Source organism: Nothobranchius furzeri, chromosome 12, assembly GCF_043380555.1.
Source record: "Nothobranchius furzeri strain GRZ-AD chromosome 12, NfurGRZ-RIMD1, whole genome shotgun sequence".
NCBI classification, from domain to species: domain Eukaryota; kingdom Metazoa; phylum Chordata; class Actinopteri; order Cyprinodontiformes; family Nothobranchiidae; genus Nothobranchius; species Nothobranchius furzeri.
In genome coordinates, this window is record NC_091752.1 from 25,118,874 (window position 1) to 25,143,543 (window position 24,670).

Consider the following 24,670-nt stretch of genomic DNA (forward strand, 5'->3'; position numbering starts at 1 on the left):
CTTGAACATGTTGTAGGGATCAAAGGAACAGCGCTAGGCTGGTTTAAATCCTACCTGTCTGATAGATTTCATTTTGTAAATGTACATGACAAATCGTCTTCATACTCCAGGGTTACTTGTCGAGGACCATTGGGTTCAGTGCTTGGACCAATTCTTTTTACTATATATATGCTCCCAATTGGTAAAATCATTAGACAGCATGGGATAACAAATGTTTACAAAACCTTCGCCATTCATCAATGTTGTTGTTTTACACAATTACCTCTTTACTTACCAGTGATAAAAGGGAGTCTGATGTGCTTGTTTGACCCTAATGGCCATCTGTTGGTGAGGTCTTACTCCAACACAAAAATACAGCTTGCTTGCAATGATTTAGTTATGTACTGCCCCCTGTTGCAGGGAAAATACACACCATCACGTTAAGTTAAGTGATTTATGACATGTCTATGTAACTGAAAAAGTAGGAACTGTAACATTTGCTGCCTCTTGGCCAGGACTCCCTGCAAGATGAGGTTTTTAATCTCAATGGGATCTTCCTGGTTCAATAAAGAAATAAATAAACCCAACTTAACATGAACAAAAAGCTAACGTGAGCTCAACGTCCCTGATCTTCCTCTGGTCTGCATGTTTAAATCTTCAGTCATGTAGTTAATGTGGGTGAGAACACCTCACAGACGAATCTCAGTTTCCAGTTGACTTTATAAACGGTTTCAAACACCATTTATAAACACCTTTTGTTCTTTTACCTGCTGGGGTTTATGGATTCTGACTGCATGTAACACAGCAACATTTAACAGACACTTTTTAAAATCATCAAAATTATGTTTTTTTCAGAACTTTTTAGCTGGTCATCAGGAGAAAAAGACATGTCATTTTTCAAAAGATTCTTTGCATTTTGACATTTTTGTTGCATTAACAGTAAGATGTTCGGGCTAATAAAAAACATTTATTTGGTAAAGCAGAAAATAATCATTAGTGTTTGTGCAATTTAATTCAATGGAAAGACAGATAATATATTCTGCTTGCAAAAGGGTCAGACAAAGGTTACCATGGCTACACCCTCATCCTGTTGCACAATGACAGAAAATTTCCTGCGGAATGAGCCACGGCTGTACTTTTGATTTTTGCGACATTTTACTTTTCAAAAGAAGAGACAGTGAGTCACGCTTTGGTTAATTAATTCATAAACAGACATTGTGCTGTAATCTGGGTTTGACATTTTTCATTCATGGTTTGTTGCTGACAGCTTAAACACAGACTTTGGCTCATGAGGATTAGAAATGAGGTTCCTGTGTAAACTGCAGTTTTAAACAATCACATTTAGCAAGTGCATACGTACTGTACCATGAGTTGTACTAGAGGATAAATAATTACCACATTCTTGGTTTTGTACTTCATTTTTACCATGTTTATTGGTCTGTTGATGTGATATAAGTAGCCAAAAATTATTTAGTTTATCTTTTTTTTTATACAAAGGGAGTACCCCACGTTTTGGTATCGGTAATTAGAGTTAGAATTAATCAGGATATCAGTAAAAAAATCGAACATCCCTACTTTTTCCAACTGATATTTACACATTATGAATAGAACATTCCAAAATGTTTCATATTATACCTCATAAATATAACATTTTCTTGTCATGAACTCTAAATTCTTTGTTTTAGTTAGATTTATGCTTTGGTTAGGGTCATTTATGAGTTGGGGACATTTTATTAACAGCAACATCATCTTAGCCAATTGTAGCCAATACAAACAGGGCTATAACTCTGTTCATTTTAAAGATACTGAGCTTAAAACTTGTGCCATAGTCTCTAAAACTCATCCTCGTAAAAAGTCAAAACACTACATATCATAAACTTTCCTCACACATTTAACATAGTTTGAGCCAACCATGTTTGTCTGCTAGCATAAGCTCAAAAACCACTGGATGGAGTTAAATTAAAATCTCAGGAAGTTTTTTCAGATTTAATATCTGATTACCTGTTGTACTAACTGTATCCAGCGTGGCTGAACCCTAATAGTCCGTAACAAACAAAAACACAAACCTCCTATCACATTGCAGATGCATGGCTGCAGCTTGTCCAGAACTCGGCTGCAAGATTTCTGACGCACTAGACACCGGGAACACATCACTCCTGTGCTGGAGGCCTTACACTGGCGCCCGGAGCAGTACAGAGCCAAATTTAAGATCCTCTTACTTGTGTACAGGGCTCTTCAAGGCACTGCTCCCTCCTATCTGTCAGCTTTACTGCACAGACCTGTCCCATCTCGGTCTCTTTGTTCGGTTGAGCGAGAGTTGTTAGTGGTCCCCCACACCAAATACATTGCTCTGGAACGAGTTAGCTTTGAGTGTAAAGTCTGAAGACAAATTTTTATGTGATGGCGTTTCAGCATTAGGGATCACAACATTGCCTTCCCATAATCCAACCGGCACATCTTCCAGTGAGGAAGCAGAGTCTGGAAACTTTGGGTTGAGCTCTCCAATCTCTAGTGCTGAGGTAACTGAGGTGGTCAAAAAGCTCCTCGGTGGAATGGCTCCCGGTGTGGATGAGATCTGCCGAGAGTTCCTTAAGGCTCTACATGTTTTAGGGTTGTGTTGGCTACGATATCGCATGGACATCAGAGGCAGTTCCACGGGACTGGCAGACCACCTTCAGGGGGACCACACTCCTTAGCCTCCCTGGTAAAGTCTGTTCAGGGGTTCTGGAAAAGAGGGTCCGACAGATTGTCGAAGCTTGGATTCAGGAGGAGCAATGTGATTTTCGTCGTGGCTGTGGAACACTGGACCAGCTCTGGAACACTGGACCAGCTCTATACCCTTAGGACGCCCCTACGGAGGGCGCATGGGAGTTCACCCAACCTACATATGTTTTGTAGATTTGGAGAAGGCGTATGAACGCATCACTCAGGAGGCACTTTGGGTGTACTTTGGGAGTATGGGGTACCAGGCCCTCTGATACAGGCTATGAGGTCCCTGCATGACCAGTGTCAGAGCTTGGGCCACATTGCCGGCAGTATCTTGAGCTCATTTCCGGTGAGAATTGGACTCCACCAAGGCCGTCCTTTGTCACCGATTCTGTTCATATCTTTTATGGACAGGAGTTCTAGGTACAGCCAAGGTGTTGAGGGGATTCTCGTTTGTGGCCTAAGGATCAGGTATCTGCTTTTTGCAAATGATGTAGTCCTGTTGGTCCAGGGAATGCCTTAGGATTCCCCCGGAGGAGCTGGCCCAAGTGGCTGGGGAGAGGGACACCTGGGCCTTCCTTCTTAGGTTACTGTCCCCGTGACCCGACTCCGGATAAATGGCCAAAAATGGATGGATGGAGCACAGCCTTGATCTTTTATAGTTTTTCAGCTGGTTTCACATGTTTTCATGTTAGTTTCCTGTTTTTATTCAATGTTCTTTTCATGTTTTTATATTTGATGTTTCTTTTAATGATACACACTACATTTGTTCTTATCATGAGTTTTATAGTTGTGTTCAGCATATTGGTCAGCTGATAAGGTCGAGGAAGGTGCTTTATAAATAAATGAAATTAGAGAAAATGAATATTAACTCAGTCACATCAGCAAATTGCAGATCTTGTAATTTAGTGTGAAAATGTGCATTAAGTTATTCTAGAGATTTTACCAAAACATCTGTAACAAATTCACTGTACATACTTTTATACTGATCACATGTTTTATACACACATAAAAAGTTTTGGGGAAATAAATTCTGGTAACTTGTGTATTGCTGCCTGTTGAGCAGCATCTCAAGTAAAAGTCCATTTCTTTTAGAAGAGTATTTGCATACTGGGGTATTTCCAGGAAACCACATCAACCTACCATATGTAGCCTACGCATCTACTCTACAGTCCCACGCTCGCTAAATGTCACCTGGTCCCTGCCTTGGTAACCTATTCCCCAACTGTAACAGCCTCATCTCCCCTCTCTCCAAACTTCCCCCTCCCACCAAATGAACCATTCCTCTTGAGCTGATTTTGTGCTTTCTGTGAGGGAGGGGGATCCCTTCTTTTCCCATTACTATTAGCACGACACACTAACAATAGCCAGGAAAGAGCTGAATGACGGGGTAAAAACTAACAAAGCCTCTTTTTAAAACTCCTCTTTTGGACTTTTTATTTCTGGAAATTAGTAACAAAAGAGAAACAAACAACTGAGGCAGAAGAGACAAAAATAAAAAAGACCTAACAGTGAAAATGGTGCATTTCACCACAGCTGAACCAGGCCTTAGCAACATATTATCTGATGGCTTTTGCAGCACCCACAGCACTTTCTACACTGGAGATGGATTCACACAAACACAGCTGCAGGATTTCATGTGAAATGTTCAACGGTGAGGCTCTGGTACGAAGGGCAGAAAACAAGCCAATGCGCATTTTTACACACAAACACACACTCACTCAAGAACCACAATAGTCAGATTTCTTAGTAAAAATAATTCATTTCAGGACAACATATAAATGATTATTGAATCACACAATACAGATATCTTGATATGAATAAATACTTGACAAATAAAACCAGGCTTTTTTCATACAATATCCTACTGTCAAAAGAAACTTCCAAACCCTTTTGCAGGTTTTGTTACACCTTCTGCTCTCACACCGATGCTTTTATTCCATGTTAGAACGTCCCTACAAGAGTCCAGAGTACCAATCCTAAATGCCTCAGCAGCTTAGACAAATCATGTGCAATTTATATGATCTCCTTCCAGGCAAAAACCCAGTCAGAGCCCTAAAACGTTGTTAAAGGACCCCGATGAGCTGACCACTAATTGGCCTTTAAATGATTAAGGTTCGTCTAGAGGTGATTAAAGCACACAGAGATCTATGCACAGGCCGTCAAGAGTGTAGACGACAGCTTTAGATACAGTTGAATGAAAAGGCAGACCGAAAGCCTGTGTGTCATTTCTAACTTAAGCCACAGATGGACATCTACATCAGATTAGCTGTTCAGCAAAGGTCTAGGGGAATGACTTGCAGCCGATGTCACATTTGAGTTCTATTAATAGTTTGCACTTGAGGTTTTACGTGAAAATGAATATTAGATTAAACAGAAATTTGCAGAAAAGAGCATCTGCGACGTCTTCAATCTGGGTTGCACAAAAACAAAGATGTCCATCTGTGACACTTTAGACTAGAATAACCCAGGCTGGCCGTCTTAAGGAGGTAACAACAACTGTTTGGCAATTGACGGCACTTTTTTTTTCTTTTTTTTTGGCAAAAACAAACATCCAAAAAACAAAACAAAAGGAAGAATCAACAAAGGAAATTAGACATGTCAGTTTCTTTTGTTTTGTTCCCGAAGTACATCAGCGAGGGCCTTGTGTGTGTTAGTTAAAAGATGAGGCATCGGGTTCAAAGGTACTACGGTAAAAACTAAGTTCCATGTTCACAAGAGTTTTAAAGGTGTGGAGAACTGATCTGAGTCATCGATCAGGCCCCTATGGTCCATAAAGGCTTGTAACTACTTAAAGGCAAAACGTATGCAGGATGAGCCCCAGTACTGCAGAAGCAGCACAAAGCACATTCAGATAAAACAAGACTTGCCGAAGCAGGCAACAAGATTGCTCTCTGAAGTTTGGAAACTGTCACCCTGGCACATTCGAGTGGGATTTAGTAGAGGACAGCAACTCTTTATGGGTTTGTTTACCTACACGTCACCTCGGGCTCGGGTGGGGGTATATAATCTCACAGAGCTGTGTTTGCAGGAGCAAACGAGTGTGTGGTGAGAAGGTGAATAATTATCCAAACTGACACACCTTCCATTCCCTAATAAGGTCTTTCTTTTGTTAATTCCCTTCTGACAGGACCGGCTACACTACATTTGTTTGTCTTGTAAGTGTTTCTAGGTGCTTAAGTTGCAAGTAAACATGAAAATAATGTCCAAGGCAACATATCTGTTTTTGGAGAAGAGGGGAAATTAAAGGAAGAGGAGGAGTGATGGCAAGAGTCCTGTCCTCACTGTGTTCTCTGCCTTCTGACGCCAGCATGTTGGCTACAAAGGAGAGGCTCGAGTTTCTGTACATGTAGCACCAAAACTAGCAGGGTCCCGCCCTGTCGGTCTCTGTTTGGTCACATGTTTTGCTTTGAATTCCCACATGTAGCTATTTCATTTAACTTAAAGAGAAATAATCAGCTTAAGAAAAACACACAAAAACCACTAAGAACCAAGGGAAGGGAAGAATTACAGTTTGAGAGTCTCAATATCTAGAGGACCAAAAAATATTGAAAAAAAAAAAAAGACTTTTTGAACAGCTGAGCTAAACAATATGGTTTCAAATCTAACTTCAAACATTTGACTTGCTTTGCTTTGGCTCAGTTCGCCTCACTTTTGCCGACTACTTCCACAGATTTTCTGCCCGGGCTTGCCACACTCACTGCATCCCTCGCTCGATCGAGCGAATGCTAGACAGACAGGCAGACTGATACACAGATGGGTTAGGACATACAGACGGACGGGGTAAAAATCCTTGGCTGTGGTCTATAAAGCAATGTCGTATGCTTCTTGTTACGCCAATATACAATCATTTTGTCCGGCACGATTCCTGACGTACCTCTAAATACGTACTGTACACAAGAGTTAGGTCAGTTGCTCTGACATGTCGCCAAACCTCTAACCGTGTAAGAGCACACGGCGGATCGGATGATAATAATTGCACAAAGAGGTATTCTGGAGGCCATGTCTAATGCAAACACACACACACACACACACTCACCAGCCCCCCCATGTACACACACACTCTCGCTTCACATTCGACATGGGGGAGGTTGATTTTTCAGGCCATAAGGTTACTAGTTAGTCACTAGCTAATTAGTTGGTTAGTTAGTATCAGAGGTGCATTGACTGGCATGGGGAGCCCGCTGCAGGGCGGCGGCTCTAGCGTGCTACCAATGAGTTGTCGTTAACGCTCCGCGTCGCGGGTGATCAGCCACGGTAAATCTGTTTGAAGTGGTGGCACTCGTTGCAGTAGCCCTGTTTCTCTTGGTTGGCATAGTGGTCACAGCCCTGTGTCCGACACCTCTGCTTTGACTTTTCTTTGGGCGCCTGCGCCCGTCTGCCGGCCTCTCGGCCCTGGCCACGCGTGTGGCACTCCGGGCAGAGGTCAGTGCAACCCGGGGACACGTTACTGCAGCCACTCCGTCGACACTGAGTCTGGGTCTGGGATTGCTGTGAAGATCTGGGTTTAGCTGCCCGGTCGCGCTTTTTATAGAGAAAGAGGGAGAGAAAATGGGGAAAAAAAGGACTAGTCAGCAACTGAGAATTAGATATGGGGTACTGTGAGAAAACTACTGAACAGGAAAAAAGACATCAGCTGTTTGAGCAAGAACCTACCAGCGGAGGGGAGTGTGGCGTCCTGTGTGCCACTTGGTTAAGACGTGTACTCTGCTCTTTGACGTAGCACTTATCACAGTAGCCCTCCAGCATTGCTTTGCCAACTGCACCGCATCCAGACCCTCGACAGCGTGTAGCGTTCTGGAAACCTGCCTCCAAACCAAGTCTGTTCTGGACCGGAGCAGGAGGAGGAGTCAAGTCTGGAATAAACAGCCACAAGCATAAGCAACAAGCCAGATAATTCATCAACATTTATAGTTTGATAAGGTATTTATTTTTAAATGTCTACATGTTCATTTTGTTTCAGGACTTACGATGATTGGTCTGATAGTCTACATAGCAAATAGTGCAGAAACCCAATTTCTCTGGTGTCCCAAAGAACTGGCAGCCAGATCTTTTACAAGGCCGGGCCAGAGGGGTCTGCCAGGCCGACGTGGGTCCCGGGGTCAGGGTGAGGCACGGCTGCTCAGCGTCTCTGGTTTGGCTCCAGGCAGAAGCCTCAGTCCTGGGGTTGCTCTGCTGTGGCTCACCCCTTTCTGGAGCCTGCTGCCTCTGCATGCAGGGTGGGCACAGACCATTGAATATCCTGAATGCTTCCTGTCTGCACATGCTGCACCGCTCCGTCTCTGTCTCGCGGCCTCCCCACTGGGTCCAGCCGGAGCCTTGGGGTGGGTGGGGAACGACTGGTGCTCCGTTGGTGCCTGGGAGTCCTGTAGCAGCTGTTCCAGCTCCAGGGGGTCCGTGGTTCTGTCTGGCGTTGAAGCAGCGCTCACAAAGTCCGTCGTGCTCCACACTTAGGGTGAAGAGGCAGCCGGGTGTTTTGCACTTCATGGCGTGAGTTTCACTATAAAGGCTGAGGCTGGGAGCGGTGGGCGGGGCAGAGCGGGGGCTGGATAACACCACCCCTCGTCCAGAGGAGGAGCATGGGGGACTGCTGTTTCGAGCTCCTCTGGAGCTCACCTCAGCCTCTGACCCCCCCATTGCCCCTACTCCTCCCTGTACACCTGCTCCCTTCGTCTGCACCACCCCTTCTATCCTCGCTCGTCCTCCGGTGGTGGCTTGTCGTTTCTCGAAGCACTCATGGCAATGAGGCTGAGTGTCCACAGAGACGTAGAAGGTGCATCGTGGCGTGGCACACCGGATCTCTATGAGGGACAGTTGGGAGACGGAGAAGGGTGGTGGGCGCTGCGGCTGGGCGGCCCACGCCTGCTCCTTGTCCTCCTGCCAGCGCTGATACTCGTGGTTGACGAGCTGCAGGTAGTCCTCCATCAGGTTCATGTCCTCTGGAAGGTTTCCCTCGTCCAGCCTTTGGACAGTCACAATGTTCTGTTAGCCCTTTGATCCTCAGACACATTACTGGCCAACAAGTAAGAAACTTTCTCAACAATCAAGTTTATAATCTCTGCATACCGAGCAGCTTTCATGATCCACGTAGTGTCATGGCCCAGGCCTATAACAGGGATCTCTATGATGTGCAGGTAGTCGTTGAGAAGCCTCTCTTTCTGCGGCTGCTCCTTCTCCATCAGGAAGTGAACCTTCAGCTCCTCGAAGCCCACTCGTTTCGGGTTGATTAGTGGAACTGCTCGAATCTCTGGACGATCAGTTCAAACCGAGATGTTAGACAAAAAATAAAATAAAATAAATAAAAGAATACAAACATACTAGATCTTTATCCCATGCTGGTTTCCCTTTCGGTGCCCTACCTGGACCGCTGTCTTTGATGGTGATAAGGGGTGCAAAGTGCTGAGAGTCGTAGCCGAGCACTAGTGGATATTTGTAGCAGTCTGTGGACTTCCACTGAAGAGGCAGGTAAATCCCACCCACATTCAGAGGAGAGATGGAGGAGCCAGATTTCATGCTCCTAACCACCTGGTCTGTTGAACAACAAAACAAAACACTAAAGTTTACAACTAAACAGCCCTTTACATCAACAAAGAGACTTCTACGCCTTCGTAGAGCAGAAATCATTACAAGTCTAGCAAGAGGAAATAAAAGAACTTTGAAAGTGATTACCTGCAATGACGATGATGGGTCTGCGGAGAATGTTGGACAGGATGAAGATGTGAATGTCCTCTAGGGAGTCAAACTGGAGGCCGTTGCTACTGGAGACTGGAGATGCCATCTTTACAATCTTATCCCATTCCTCCTCCCAGTTCTAGGACAGCACGCACACGCACACGCACACACACACACACACACACACACACACACACACACATACACACAGATTAAGAAAGATTAAAGAAAAACAACGTAAATGGAAGTGTGAGCCAATACTCTGTTTTAAAATGTGCTATAGAGAAAAACATTGACATTTATTTACGAGTTACATGCTTCCTCAAGCGAATGCATCCTTGCCTAAACATCAGTGACCATAAACACGGACGTAGCCAGGTTTTTATACCATGGTTGTGTATCTGAGTCCAGTCTGGGTGAATTCTTGAGACTGCAGCAGCTCTGCCTGGAATCGAGCTTTAAATAGAGCAGTGTCTGTCTCTTTCAGAACACCGTGGAGAGTCTTGCGAAGCACCAGGTCCGTATCCTGGACACCGAGCATGTACTGGGATGCTGCGTGGAGCAAACAGTTCCCATCTCCTGCAGACACACAGAGGAAGGAAGAAAACAAACTTGAGATCTGTTTATAATTGAGAAAGTCCTAAAATTGTGCAAACGCACGGACGGCCGCTGTGTGTGTGTGTGTGTGTGTGTGTGTGTGTGTGTGTGTGTGTGTGTGTGTGTGTGTGCGTGTGCGCTAATGTGTAACTAAAGTCTGGGGATTTCCAAGCTGCTCGGCCAATTGTCACGCTATCGGGCCTGATTATTACATATCGTCATTTTATCTAAAAGCACACACCTTCTTCATCTATACACATGCAAGCTTCACCTGAAAGAACTGGGACAATTTGTTTATATTAAGAATTTAATGAGATTATTTGTGTTTAGCATCAAAGAAAGACTTTTTGTAGTTTCTCTAACCGCACAGAAAAGAAGATAAAGAGCCGCTCAAAAGCAACTAAAGGCTTGGAATTTTATTTTGCCTCTTTTTGGCAGTGCTGGGTCTCTTTCTCATTGTGAAACAGGAGAGCCTGTATTTGTTAATGTGAGCTGCTCTGAAATACCCTGCTGTCACCCTAAACACAGGAATTTCCCTCCGCTAACTTCTGCTTTTTTTGTGTACATGTGCGTGTGCGCGTGTGTGTGTGTGTGTGTGTGTGTGTGTGTGTGTGTGTGTGTGTGTGTGTGTGTGTGTGTGTGTGTGTGTGTGTGTGATCCCTCCTGTGATCCCAACTCATCAATGCTACTCAGCAGGTCCTGTACTTTCCAGAGGCGTGACTTCAACGAGAAGGAATGTTTTCGTGTTTTAACTACTGTTATCATCAGTCGATGAAGGCGGTGATTGATGGACGGTGAGATCATGTGTGCCCTCACAAGTACAAACACAAATCAGACATTCGAGTACTGCAACATGCAAAAATTGACTAAATTTTGTCTAAATTTTTATTTCTAAGTAGCTCAACAGCCCAAAAACATCCATGTTGTTTCTGCGCAGCCATTTTCACATTTAAAGAGGATTTTCCTCATATGCAAGTACCGCTCAAAGGATGCGATTTGAATTTTTAAAGTGGTTCACCTCCACAACAAAGCTTCTAAAAATATGTCTTGCCTTGAGGTGAGCGTCCCGAAGGCCAAGCTGTGAACACTTTTCTAAAATCAACATTTTCTGCACTGCCAGATGACTGTAAAGTGAAATACAGTCGTTTCCGCACAACCTAAAAACAAATTTTAAAACATACCACTGAATTTGAACAGAAGAAGAAAAATAACACACTTCTATTCCAGACTAGAAAGCTGTTGTTGCATTTCAGTGCTCTTGCACCACTTAACAAAAACACACAATATGGAGCTCCACCATGAAATAAATAAAGCATCTTTTGCAATGACGCAGACACGCACGAATGGTCGCACTCAGACCCACCTCCCCATGTTTACAAGAACACAAATTTTTGACCACGAATTGAGTGAGGTGCCTGGTGACTGAAGATGAAAGACTGTCAGTCGATCCCATCAGTCTAAATATAGGCACTTCCTTTTTTGGCAAGCTGAGGCACTTCCTGCAAAAACACCAGGCCTGGACCAAACATGATCCTTTGTTGTTCCCATCCTGGGGACAGAACAGCTTGAGCCCAGTGATGGGTCAGGCAGCAAATGGTTATAGCCAAAGCAACGTTGCAAAACCTGCTTAATTCTGCTGAAATCCTCTTAAAGATACCATTAAAGGGGTCCTAGAATTTAAAACCACAGTTACCTTGTTGTTGTGGAATATAGGCAGCTTGGGGGTGTCTAATGTAGCGTACCAAAATGACTGTGCTGTCTCCGACCTGCTTTCCTATGCACATTAGTAATGTTGTAATTCTGCACTGGCAATATATGGCTGTTATTAGCGATAATTCTACATTTAGAACAATGCTATCCTGAGCTACTGCTGGCACTAGTCTGAGCTACTGCTAACGTCCTTGTTGCAAGAGCAAAAGAACAAAGATCTAATCCCAATACCCACAATTCCACCCTTGTGCTCTTCAATTGTGATACCCCGTCCAGGGTTACGAGAAGGTAGGGTGTCCCGATTCTCAAGCGCAGAATTTGACCACACCCCTTTTACAAAGTTTGACCGCACTTTACCAAAGTCTGCATTGATGCGGACTTCAGCGAAGGGTATTACCCACAAACCATTGCTGCGTAGGAAATTTGAGAAGAAGGTGGAGCAATGGCTCAAGTGCTTTTTCTGAAAATATGTATATTAAAGTAGTTCATTTTAAGACGATTAATGATATTTATTGATGCTTTGAATGTTTTAGACAAAGATTTAATGTAGACAGCAATGAACGGAAATTTTGGCTGGTTGCTTGTTTGAAAGTTGTTAAAGATTTTTAAGTAGCACAGCAACCAGCATTCCGGCATGATGACGCAATGCTCCCTGACCCAATTCAGCAACTTTTCCACAGCTGTTTACTACGCACTCAAAGCCTTACTGCGCACTTCCTCCAAATGCACCTCACAGAAGATTGCTGGGCACAGTGCAACTATTGGGATTGGGCCAAAGAAAAACTGTCAGAGCACAACTGTAACATTGCAGGATGAACTGGGATTATGCAGATTTTGAATGCCATAGAGCCATTGAGGTAAACCGGCCAATCAGCATGCAATCCCATTTAATATTCATGTCCAGGCCAAGTGCATTGGGCAGACCGGTCTTTCCCTTGTAGGGATTTATTTTGGGGTTGTGTTTGGCTGTTTACCAGGGCCCTTTCACCACATGTGCCTCACCAAAGTTTCATCTGTTTTTGTTTAGAACTATTTCTAATTGTAAAAAAAATTAATAAATAATAAATTTTTTAAAGTTTTTCTAGGACCCCTTTAAAGTTGGGGGCAGTTAATTGTGTCTGAACCAGCTTGTGTGAAGGAGACACATGACAGACATGAGATGCTGTTTGGAAAACCCCCGGGGTGTGTTCTAGACAATTTAAAATAAAGACAATATAAAATTTAATCACTACTGGGAGGAAAACAGGAAATAAAACATGGTCATATTTCTTTTGCAGCTGTGGCTCTTTTAGGATTTGGTTAATTGTGTTTATTAACCCTAAAACCTCTGGAGCCTTGAGTTTTTGGTAAACACTCACACAATTGTTTTAGGCAGGGATTTTAGAAGGAAATCAAAGTCCCAGATGATCTCGGAAATTCTCTGATGAACTTCTACTCTGCCACGTTCTCTCGCTGTATGTATGTCTGCTGAGGTCCAGTGACTCAGCATCGGTCAGTCCGGTCCTTTGTGTGTGTGTTTCTGTGTGTGGTGTCCGTCCTCTGCTCAAAGTCACGTCTAGGTCCTTCAGAGCGAGACGGTCCAGGTTTACATCCATGCTCATGTTTATATCATCAACTTCACAAGCCAGGAAATTCCATTCAAGGTTACCAGCAGTAAAACTAAGAAGTCACCTATTTATGGGGTCTTTCTGAGAAAAACAAACAAAACAAAAAAAACACGGAACAATGCACTGATGAAAGTTGTAGAGACTCATTTTGGTTTTACCAGCTCCAAAAATGACAACGACCAATTGGACACTAAACATCGAACAAGTTCCTCACCCATCCAGTAAGTGTTCAATGTGAACTCTCAAATAAGGTTGTAGGAATTTCACACAATGAGGCAGAAAGAAAAATGTTTCCTCTGAAAAGCCACAGGTTTAGTTCACTTATATTGCAAGTTTATTTCCACTTCCTCGTTTTGTTGTGAATGTTTTACAGCTGTTTATTCCCTTCAAACACTGTTATTTCCCTTTCGACCCTAAATAGATCCAATGTACGCACCAGATGTGTGTGCATAACAGTAAAGACAAAAAGAAGCTATCAGAGAAGTTGGACTTGGTCACATGTGAATAATACATTCACTCAAATCAGGCGGGGGGGGGGGGGGGGGGGGCATTTGTGACGTAGTGTCTAACCTACTGACATTTGCGATTCTTACACACTTAAACAGAAAAGATGGGTGCAAATGAATACCATGGAAACACTTGGGTCTGAAACATCAGCAACAGTAAGCAACAGTAAACAACGCTGATGTGTGTGACGCCAGTGAAGTTTCCAGTGCTAAGCTGTGATCAGAAGCACTTAAGCAGCTGTGTGGAAGTTTGTCTGCTCTGGGATGTTCCAGAGTTACAACATGAACGTAGCAGAAAACATGACTTAGCGATGCGGCCGCCTGAACTCAAACAGAAAAAAAGAGTGAGGCAGTTAAACGAGCCCGTAGATGAAAATAGAACCAGTATGCCTTGAGTGTTGTCATTTACAGTAACCCTGCTTGTGAGTAAGGACATCTCCGAATTTACATGTCAAATAACGATGACTCACAGGTGCATGGCTTCTGGTACTGAAAATGAAACAAAAGCAGCAAAAAACCACATCCAATTTCATAAAGTTCTCACCAGGTTTACCATTTTATAGATTCAAGGTTCTTACCATTGGTGCGCAATGGTACCATCTTCTTCAACTCCCGACACCAGTTGAGCTTCTTCTCCTGCTCCAACGAGGCCTGCATGACTCGGTCCAGGATGGCGTCTTGCACGACCTCCCTGAAGGCCTGGGGGAAGTGGTTCATGGCGATCATCTCCAGCGTGTGGCGGTGCATCGAGTGCAGGTGGTGCACGGGACCGCCACTGGCAGCGGGCTTCACCACGTCGTTGGGCACTCGCTGACGGATCTTCACAGCTTTCAGCAGGTTGGAGACGAAGAGGAATTTGGGGAGGAAGTTCTGACCCTGCGACATGGCGGATGGGCGGCCGGAAAATGGAAGGAAAGGGGAGGAAGAGCGAGGAGGACGTTCAATCAGCGATGATGGAACAACGTGGACACTGGACAAGAGAGAGAACAAAATCTTTTAGTTCACAGCAACAGGAGAAAAAATAACCAAATGATGGGGCTGGTGGGAAATTTTCTGTGGAGATTCCCTTTCCTTATTAATGGAGGCTCAAGACAACTTAATTTACAGCTTGATTGGGAAAACACCCACAACCCAGGATTTCACTGGAAGTAAAGTTTGGTGCATTTTTGTTTTAAAGGATATTCTGCCCAACCAAACTGAATTAAACAAAGAATTATTTTATTATTAATGTTCTCTTCCATGTCTTCTTTTCATCTTGATGTTTTTTTATAAGTCCCCCTCCCCCCAAAGGGGGTGTCTGACTGATCTCAAATCCTTCCAGCAATAAACTGGTCTTTTCCAGACTTTTACTGCAGGCTACGAAGCATTTTCCAGACTGCTGTGATGGTCACAAGGCCTTCTCCTTCTTCCAACACCTCACCAGTTATGGGCACAAGTCGAGTCTTCCTTTGAAGGCAACTGTGAGTTTTAATGGAAGGAAACACAAACAAACACAAAACCTGGTGCTTGCCTTTGTAGCTTTTTTAAACAATATTTAAAAGGTACATTTCAACCCAAATGATTTAAAAACAACACAGTGCTAGCTTAGGAGGAAGTCAAAAGCAGTGGTCAGCAAGTGTGCATGAAGTTTGCTGACTTTCTCACTTCCATCAGCATCCTGGTGTTAGCTGACTATGAGTCAGTTGGTACTGCTGGAGTTCACAACCACCTGAGAGCTGAGCTGGTGGCTTTTTGCTCCCCAAACAGCTGCAGGTGCAACAACTGACTAGGCCATGCTAAAAGGAAGCTAGTCAGCCAGGAGACCTGGAGGACAAGAAACCAGACACCTGGTTGTCATGGTGCGAGTGTGGTGTGTAGTAGTGGACGCTGCGGATTTGCATGGCGGGCTACACACACACACACACACACACACACACACACACACACACACACACACACACACACACACACACACACACACACACACACACAATAACAGGAGACATCGCTGACGTTAAAGGCTTACGTAATTGCAATGGCAACTATCTTTAAGACAATGTAGTGCTCCTTCGCGTTTCACGCCGCGGGTTTTGATCCAGCGTCGCGGCGCCGATGGTACATTTATCCGTTTAAACGCCTCGTTATCCGCTCGAGGGTGACGTCTTTGTAAACAATGGCTGTCAAAGCCACTGTCGTGAGCAGGCTTCCTCCTCCATGTCCCCAGAAACACGACCACACGTTACTCCAGGCCCAAACATGGTGTATCTACTCAGTCTGACCGCCTTCGGCGGGGAATGTTGTCCACACGGAGACGTAGAAGGCAGGACGGTTGTCTTACCTGTGTAATATGTCGGGAGGTAGTAACAAAGCCTCCCGGATGCTCAGGCTAGTCCTCTCTCAGCCACTTCACTCAGCGCAGCGCTTCTCGGCGCCATTCAACCTCCTCTTTCCTTCTGTATCAGATCTATTCTGGAGCTCTCGCAGCTCGCGAAGCTTTTCGAAACAACAGACACTCACGTCCGCTAACGCTAGTTTTTTTTTTTTTTTTTTTTTGAGAAAAAAAGTCCAAGTCAAGGGGATTTCCACGCAGGGACTTTCCGTTCACCCATTTTCCTCCCTCTCTCAGTCACAACCTGGTGCAGTAGGGGCCCGCGGCCGCTAGGGGGCTCCTCTCTGACTGACTCAGTACTGAAAAGCATATCCCACCTACTGAGCACAAAGGAGCGTCACTCTGTTTCATGAAACAGCCTTAGAAATAAATCATTAACCCTGAAAAAGACTAACCTCAGCGAATAAGTCAGGAATACGAAAGACAAACACGTGAGAAGCAGATTTTTAAAGTGTTTACAACAGACTGTTGTTTGGACTCCTGACATGAATATGGGCTTTCTGCAACACACAAGTCCCAGTATCACTCTTCTCTTTTATTCAGCGTTTTATGCTTATTAAACTCCTGTTTTGTTGTAATTTTGTTCTGAACACAGATGCACAACAGGTGGGTGTCTAGAGGGGGGCCTGGGGGAGGCGAGGGGGGAGAGGCACAGACAGGCCCCCTTGCATAAAAGACTGGCCACCCCAGGTGCCACCCCAGAAACTGAGACAGTAAAACATCTAGTGCATATAATAAATAAAAATCTAAAACATATAAACAATATCAAATCAAAGGTGAGATGGCATGGTGTTTACTGTTTTAGTATGTTTTGCATTAAATTGAGCTTGGTTAATGCTCCAAAGTATTTCAGAAATTCAGATGACGAGACTATTGGGTTCAAACAAAACAACAAACCATTCTGTTTCTTGTTGAGGTACATTTTTTCATTGATGCTATGTTTTAAAGCTCATCTATTTATGTTGTTAGGTGAAAAATATTTAAATAATTACAAATAAACAAAAAGTAAAAATGCACTAAAACGCTAGTCTGGAAATGATATCTCCTACTGTGCAAAGACCTAGTCTGGATGTCCTGCAGACGTGGTCTGGACTAACAGACTTAAGGATCTGCACATCCATGTGACATTTGTTTGCAGGGCTACTTAATCCAAAGTGCGTCCTCCTCTCTTTTCTAAAATAATTCTGACTTTACAATGTCAGGGAAAGTCCCAATGTTATTATAATAAATGTATGCATTCATTAACGGAAAAGTGTCAGATAATTATTGATAAAAGTGCACCATGTTTGTGCTTTGGCTTTATTTTAGTTTATAGTAGCCAATTAGATCATGATCAACGCTTAGTAATTTAGTAAAAAAATATGAAGTTTTGTTTCAAAGTTATGAGCCGTTTACAACTGCCACCCTTATCTAAATATGTGCCACCCCCCAAAATAAATTCTAGACATGCCACTGATGCACAACCCACATGTACTGACAAGACTTGAAAAATAATAAAATTGCAGATGTGGAAAAACATCTCAAACATGAATGTAACTTTTTATGATAAAACTGCATTTATTTATATCTGTTGTGAATTTTATTAAGATAACCCTTTGTGTAAAACATGTAAAAGATGAAAGACTGTGAGCTATTATATAATAATAATAATAATAACAGCAATAATAATCATATATATTCTACCCACACTACACATGTGGGGTTACAAAGAAAGAAATTGTGAATTCAAATGACTTATTTTGGCATTTCAAATCAACTATATCAAACTCAAGCATCATATTTATTTGCAAATACTTGGAGAAATTAGCCGCAGCATCCAGACGGTGTAGAGAGTAAAACAGTTACTAATGCTTATGTTTAATCCCACGCTCTTTTCAGCACCTTTTGGTCATGGTGGTTTACAAACTGTTGCCACAGACTGAAGCAGAGCCCTCCAACGGTCGTAACAGTGGTCTACCAGCCTGACAGCTACTGTGCTTTTGTTGCAGCTATCAGACTTCTGATGGTGATGGGAGGAACAGAAAGATGATTTAACATCTGAATGGCCTGAATAGAGAAATACCACTCACCTCTTTGATTGAGTTCATGACAGAAATTTAGTTTGTGTTGTTTGCGTTTGTTCCTATCGGGATCAAATTTACAGTTTGTTCAAAACATTTAGAGAAAATTACCATTATTTCAGTTTCTTAGGTCATTTTCATTTTTTATTTTTATAACCCCCCCCCCCCCCCCCCCCCAGTTATTTTCAAAAGAAAATTTGACTGAAAGTTTTTTGTGCCTTGTTTTATGGATGTTTTGCTTAATGTTTGTATCCAGCCAATGATATTTGATATTGCTTGTATATTAATTTATTCACCGTCCACTGAATTTGCTTTTTTCAGCAAATATATAGGCCTATCTATGCTATACATACAAATATGGATTTTCTACATGATAATCCTTTAAGCAATATTTGATTTGCATAAACTGTTCTGCATCAAGCCTTAGAATAAAGCTCCACACAGATCAAAACAAGAGAAATAGAAGACACGTATCTCAGCTGAAAATTAAAGTGCTTCAAAATAAAAAATATCATTCACACATTAAATCACACACTCAAAAAATTGGTCAACTCACCAGTAAAGTTGATTTTAGCTTAAATCTTAAAGACACAAGCAAACCGTAAGGTTTTAGCTACCTGCTGTCATCCCATGCTGCCACCCCTCTGCTGACTCACTGCTCCCCTTTCCATTTTCCTTTCTCTTCCCTGTGGAACGCCTCCTAGTTCCCTGTTCGGCTGGCCAAACACCACAGTTCTGTTTCCTCCCTACTCACACAGGGAATAGAAACCTAAGAAACATAATCACCTGACAAATAATTCTGGAATTATTCACTGAATTTGACATTAAAACCCCAACCACTATATTCCAGATTTGATATTTAGCACATTTTCTAATCAATGCCTGGATTGTATTTAGAAATGTTTGTGTTTGTAATGGTAATAATGTACAAAACTTTCACACATGTTTAGAGGGTTTGTCACTTGGTCACGTTTGACTGAGTCAGGCTTGAATGATGAATGCAAGCTGGTTATGGGAGCTATTAAATAAAAGCAGCACAGTCACAAGCAGATTATGGAAACTCCCCAGAAAAGACAAATGACCCACTGGTGTGCTCAAGCCAGTAACTGGTTGGTCACAAAAAAGTTTTAAAAAATAAATCACATTTTTCTGTGGTGGAAAAAGGAAATGCTTGGAATTGAATCAAGTCATGGGTGAAGTTTCATTTAATATTGTTTAAAACAAGAGCACAAACAGGCTGAAAACATCAAAATCCTGTTTAAAGGGATACTTTTTTATATTTTCACATCATTTTTTGAGCCAGTATGTGCTCAAATGACCCTTAAAGGCTACCCAGCCTCTATCGCCCCCTGTGGTCAGAATGTTCCACTTGCAAATTTAGACTGGTGGCCGTTTTGTTGGGACTTAGAAAAAATCGAGCTGACATACCTGGTGCTGCAGTCTGGTTCCAGCATTTCAGCTGTTAGATTAAGGCGTTCAAAAGACAAACGCACAGCGAGGAGATACGTTTGCTTTCTGTTCTACAAGCAAACACTAGGGGGTACTAAAAGCAAACCAAAACAGCCTAGTTCCCCTTTAAATGTTAAAAAAGCTTTAATAGTTTTAAAACAATACGAAGTAAAACTCTACATTCTCTTTATTTAAGATATTTTACCAACACAGCTACAATTTTCATAAAAACAGTCATATAATAATGTTCTGAAATGTATTATCAGACCAATTTATTTTGAAATTTATTCAGAAATTAGAATAAGCATTTTTCTTTTTTCCTCCATTCGCTTTTATTTTGCAGGTACGATACAACGTTTTTATTTTTGCAACATTTTGAACACATGAGAAGATTCGTGCTGAAGCCAACAATCTGAATATTTCCATCCTGACAGCAAAGTAAGTGCCAGTGACACGTTTCACAACTTTAACTTCCTTCCTGAATTACAACACTTTTATAAGTTACACGCATGCATTCTCATTTATCTATGGTTTTATTATAAAGTACGCAAAATTATCAAATCCTCAAATATGGCGTCTGTGACTTGTTGAGTTTTCACAAAAAATGACTTAATATGTCAGATATTTGGTTCTATATTCTGACTTGTTGAATGTTTTACAGAACTCACTTTTGGCCACCATTAAAAAAATATCACATGGCAGTATTTTCTCCTCAGTCCGCCAAAGAGCCACATTTGTTACAGGACCTTTTAAAAAAGACTATTTATAACTGGCATATAGAGGACTAAGAAAATGAAGGATTTAAATTTTTTAGGATTCTGAAACAAAAAATATGTCAGAAATCTGAAGTCCAGATTCTGTATTCAAAAATATTTTCTCTCCCGTAAATATCTACTAGAAGAAGTTTGTTGTCATTTTTTAAACCATATTTTAAAATAAAATATATTTTTTTAATTAAGGGGAAAAATGGCTATGTTTTCTTTTGGATGTTGATATTTTCAGAAAATTATGTAAATAAATGTAAATAAACTTATCCAAATATTTCACTGGTACTTTCAGTGTCATTTTGTTATGGAAATTCAATAAAATTATTCCATAACCAAACTGAAATTGTGTGAAACTTGCATTTTATTTGTCTACATTCATATTTATAGACATCAGTGTTTTTTTTTATTTTTTATAATTTTGCCAAATTTTTGTTGTGAAAATGCCAGAGTGCCACTTGTGGCTCCAGAGCCGCAGATTGCAGACCCTCAATCTGATCCTTTAATTTCTTTTGTGTTTTCCTCATAATATAGACAAGTGATTCCCAGCATTTTGAAATAAAAGTCCCAGAGAACCAAAAATATTTCTAGTTGAATCAGCAAATGAGCCATTAGGTTTACTTATTTTTACCTATTTGTTGCAACGATTTTTGATCTTTTTGTAACAGATAAACCAAAATAAATCAGAGGTTAATAAGATGTGTGTGGCTCCAACTTCTATTATGGTTTAAATATGATGCTTGAAAAGCGCCAGACAAACAGTTTCTGACATGAAAACAAGATCATCATTAAAGCTAAATTTTTGGGATTTTCTGGGAGATGTAAGAATGAACATTAATAAGGGAAGAGTTGAAGGTGACAAAGGACTGCCACATGCCTGCTTATTTGACAGTTTTTGAAGGTTTAGGAATGTTCTTTGCAACAAAATGTTGCATAATTAAGTTTGTGGCAAAGCCTTTGTTGGAGCTGCAGCATCAGAGACTGATTGTGCTCAAGAATCCTCAAACCAGAACAACTTCTCGAGTGAAGAGAATGAACCAAACCCACTTTTATTCAAAACTTCAATACCTTTAAATTTTCCCTTCATTGGAATTGTTAAGGTCTTCATCAAATTGTTTTCTGACTGATCATAACCCTCACATCATAAAACTGGGTTAAAAGTTGAGATTATCTTTATTTCCTGTGTGACTGACACTTCTCTACTTGAAGCAGGCTGCTTAGTAAACAGCTGCAGCATGCAGCTGCTCCATAACATCCAGAATGCACTCTGATTACATCCTCCTCTAACACATCATGCTCCTCTTTCTTTAGATGCAGACGTCCGATTGTTTTTAAATGACCATTAAACCCGTTGGCTTTTCACATCCATCTGCTGGTAAACCTGGTACTTTACATAAATCTGAGCCTCATAAAGCATACCAACATAAGTCGTCTGGAGTCATATGTCTCTGGTGTTCTGACAGTGTGGCCAGTCCCCCAGAGTGACTTCTGAACACAGATTGTTCCATCAGAGCCCCAAAAAGCCTCGGAGCCCGGTACCGGTATGATGTGGCAGGACAGTGGGGAGAATCCTGGGGAGGACTGTGAGGAGGAACATCTCAATGTTCTTCTGGCTCGTCCACTCACTGGAAAGCACCTTGGAGGCAGATCGAAACCAGCCCCCCACAAAAGAAAAGTACTTGACACAGCTTTGTGTAATGGAGGGGGGGTTAAAGCTGACAATGACTTTTTAATTGATTATCTAATTTTTTGGAGGGGGTACATTTTTAAAAAAAGGGGAATTAAATGTTCAAATGACCTGACGTGAAGAGGACGTTTCTGCTGAAAAGGTGAAGGATGAAGAGTTAAAACGTGGCTCAAGCCTGACCTCTAGTGGCAGCCGTCTTTCACACAAGAGGTCAACAGGGGGCCAAAAGCTGGAGGAATCGCCTGATGTTAAAATACTTTTATTTCTAAATCTAAATAGTTTTTTGTAAAATGTTTTTACTTTGAAGATCAAGACAGCATGGAATGATACAGTCACATAATTTATAGGCAACATTTACAAACATAAATACTTACACATGTTTTCTTTCATTTCAAGGTGAAAAACTGACAAAAGTGCATCATAACGAGAGTCATTATTACTAGGGCCGTCAATTTCACACCAGTGATGGTTAAAACACAACTTATTAAAATATACATGTACATGCTACAAAAAATCAGATAACAATCTCAACACATGTAGGTAAGAGTTCTTCAGGCTATTGAAGATTCATGCTGAAGCCCTTGGCCACAGGTACTTGCATCCAGGTAGTAGCAACCTGATCTCAGCATGAAGAGGGTGAGCCGAATCTGTCAGGATCAGTCTGGCCCGTTTTCACTGATCCTTGTGCACATCAGTGAGGCCATGGATGTAGTTTTGACTTTAGAAGTGGGAGTGGGACACAACAGGCATGATGACCAGTAAGTATACAAAATTATGTCTAAAACTACAGCCTAGAGGCACTTTAACACAATGTCAGAAATGCAGAACTGTGAAGTATTTTACCATTTTACAATTTACATCAGATTCTAGCTGAACTCTTAGTCCTAGTTCTCAACCAGCCTATTTAATATAGCGAAATATTGTTTTTGGACGGTTAAAAAGTGCAGGGGACAAAAATTGACCCCCCCCCCCCCCCCCCCCACCACCACCACCACCACACACACACACACACACAAATTACACCCATGAGTGAGGCTGTGCCAGCAGTTTCGGACGATCCCCAACGGCCTGATTCTGTTCTCACAAGAGTCGAAGCCAACATATGGGGTTTAAAGTTAATTCAGACCTAATTGAACAATCTCATAACAGTAAGCTCTACATTTGAAACCACAGAGCTTCTGATAAAAGCAGAAATGCTTCTTACAAAGTGAGTTTGTGTGGGGGGGTTCAAAGGTCAGCCTGTCATCCAAGAACAGTCTCCAGGTTTCTTTGTTTACATTTCAACCTGTTCCCCAGAGATCAGAATGGGCTGGCTGTGCTTTTTGTTTTTTCCCTAAAAAATCAATGATCATGGGTTTGGTTTAGAAACATACTTAAAAAAAGTTAGATTGACCGGAGAAATTATTGACTACTGGTCCATGATCAGGGTTGGCACTGTTGAGGAGGGACAGGATGGCACGCCAGGTTTCGTAACGCGAAGATACCGGTAATACTACATAGTCGTTCTTTTGACAGTAGTTTTTACTAAGGAGTATTTGGGCCAAGGTGCCGACGAGTTGAGTTGATGTTGCAGCTTGAGAACTGAACACATTTCCGTTTGCTTTTCACCAACAGTCTGTTTCCATTCACACCTCGCTTGTCATCATCTTGCCTCGGTGACTCTCCTGCACTCAGTTCTCTCCCCCACCCTCTTCTCTAGAGAAACCGAGCCTGCTGGGAAACGCCGAGCCAAACTTTAATTGTCACTCAGTCTTCTCTCCCAGGGTGGAGCTCAGTGGGTGTGTGCCTGACATAAGCCATGACTCTGCTTTGTGCATTCCTGTGCTGTTTATCATCCGTTCCTTTAGTCTGATGGGTGTACGAGGCTCCGCGCCAAGAGGACAAACAGAAACAGACCCAGGAACATCATTTGCATAGAGATCTGCAGAACTTTATCTTCTGTATTCCTGCTTGTCAGCATGTGGGAATGGACCATTTTTCTGCACTTTTTGGGCCAGTTTTCAAACAGAATCACCGCAAGTTCAAAAAAGACGTTTTTATTGCATAAAAATACACAAACTACCACAAATAGTTCATATAACAGCAGAAAAAATACAGCTGAGTGTTTCCCCAAGTAGATTTCTCTTTAGTACAGCAATGCTTTAATGCTTTACAGCAAAACTTTTATTTCTATCAGATAAAAATATAAACGTTCAACACTTGAACGCTGGTTTACTGATTTTTGGCAACTCGACAGCAATAACTGTTTGAAATCTATTCCTAGTCATTTGAAATCTTTTCATCTATTTAGAGTTCAGAGGAATAACCCGATCATGTTTGGGCAGGAGCTGGTTTAGACATGAACAGAGTCCCTGAAACCAGTTCCACCAGTTGGATTTAAGGTTTAAACAAAAACAGAGGAAGTTAAGGCACAACTTAACGGACGATTATCAGACACTGGTCTGCGTCTCTTCATCAAACCCGCAATGCATTTAAAAAAAATCTGATTCCTCTTTTTTGTTGTCACTAATAAAGCTTTAACCTAAATGAAATATGGTCAAACAAATGCATATTAACACGTACCTG

At 42.0% G+C, this 24,670-nt stretch overlaps 1 protein-coding gene across 2 annotated transcripts; it reads right to left on the reverse strand.

Moving 5' to 3' along the window:
* Positions 1 to 6,794: 6,794 nt before the first annotated feature.
* On the reverse strand, positions 6,795 to 18,839 carry tnfaip3 (tumor necrosis factor, alpha-induced protein 3). 2 transcript variants are annotated; one of them, XM_070541971.1, is made up of 9 exons: positions 18,762 to 18,839; positions 14,356 to 14,747; positions 9,746 to 9,936; positions 9,355 to 9,496; positions 9,045 to 9,215; positions 8,752 to 8,932; positions 7,656 to 8,647; positions 7,342 to 7,541; positions 6,795 to 7,209 (listed from the first exon to the last, which is right to left on the reverse strand). In XM_070541971.1, exons 2-9 carry the CDS (start codon positions 14,660 to 14,662, stop codon positions 6,934 to 6,936), a joined length of 2,460 nt encoding a protein of 819 aa, XP_070398072.1. In that variant the 5' UTR covers positions 14,663 to 14,747; positions 18,762 to 18,839; the 3' UTR covers positions 6,795 to 6,933. The 2 variants fall into 2 exon arrangements, with proteins under 2 accessions (XP_070398072.1, XP_015800081.3); XM_015944595.3 differs by lacking the exon at positions 18,762 to 18,839 and adding an exon at positions 16,095 to 16,235.
* Between the last annotated feature and the right edge of the window lie 5,831 nt (positions 18,840 to 24,670).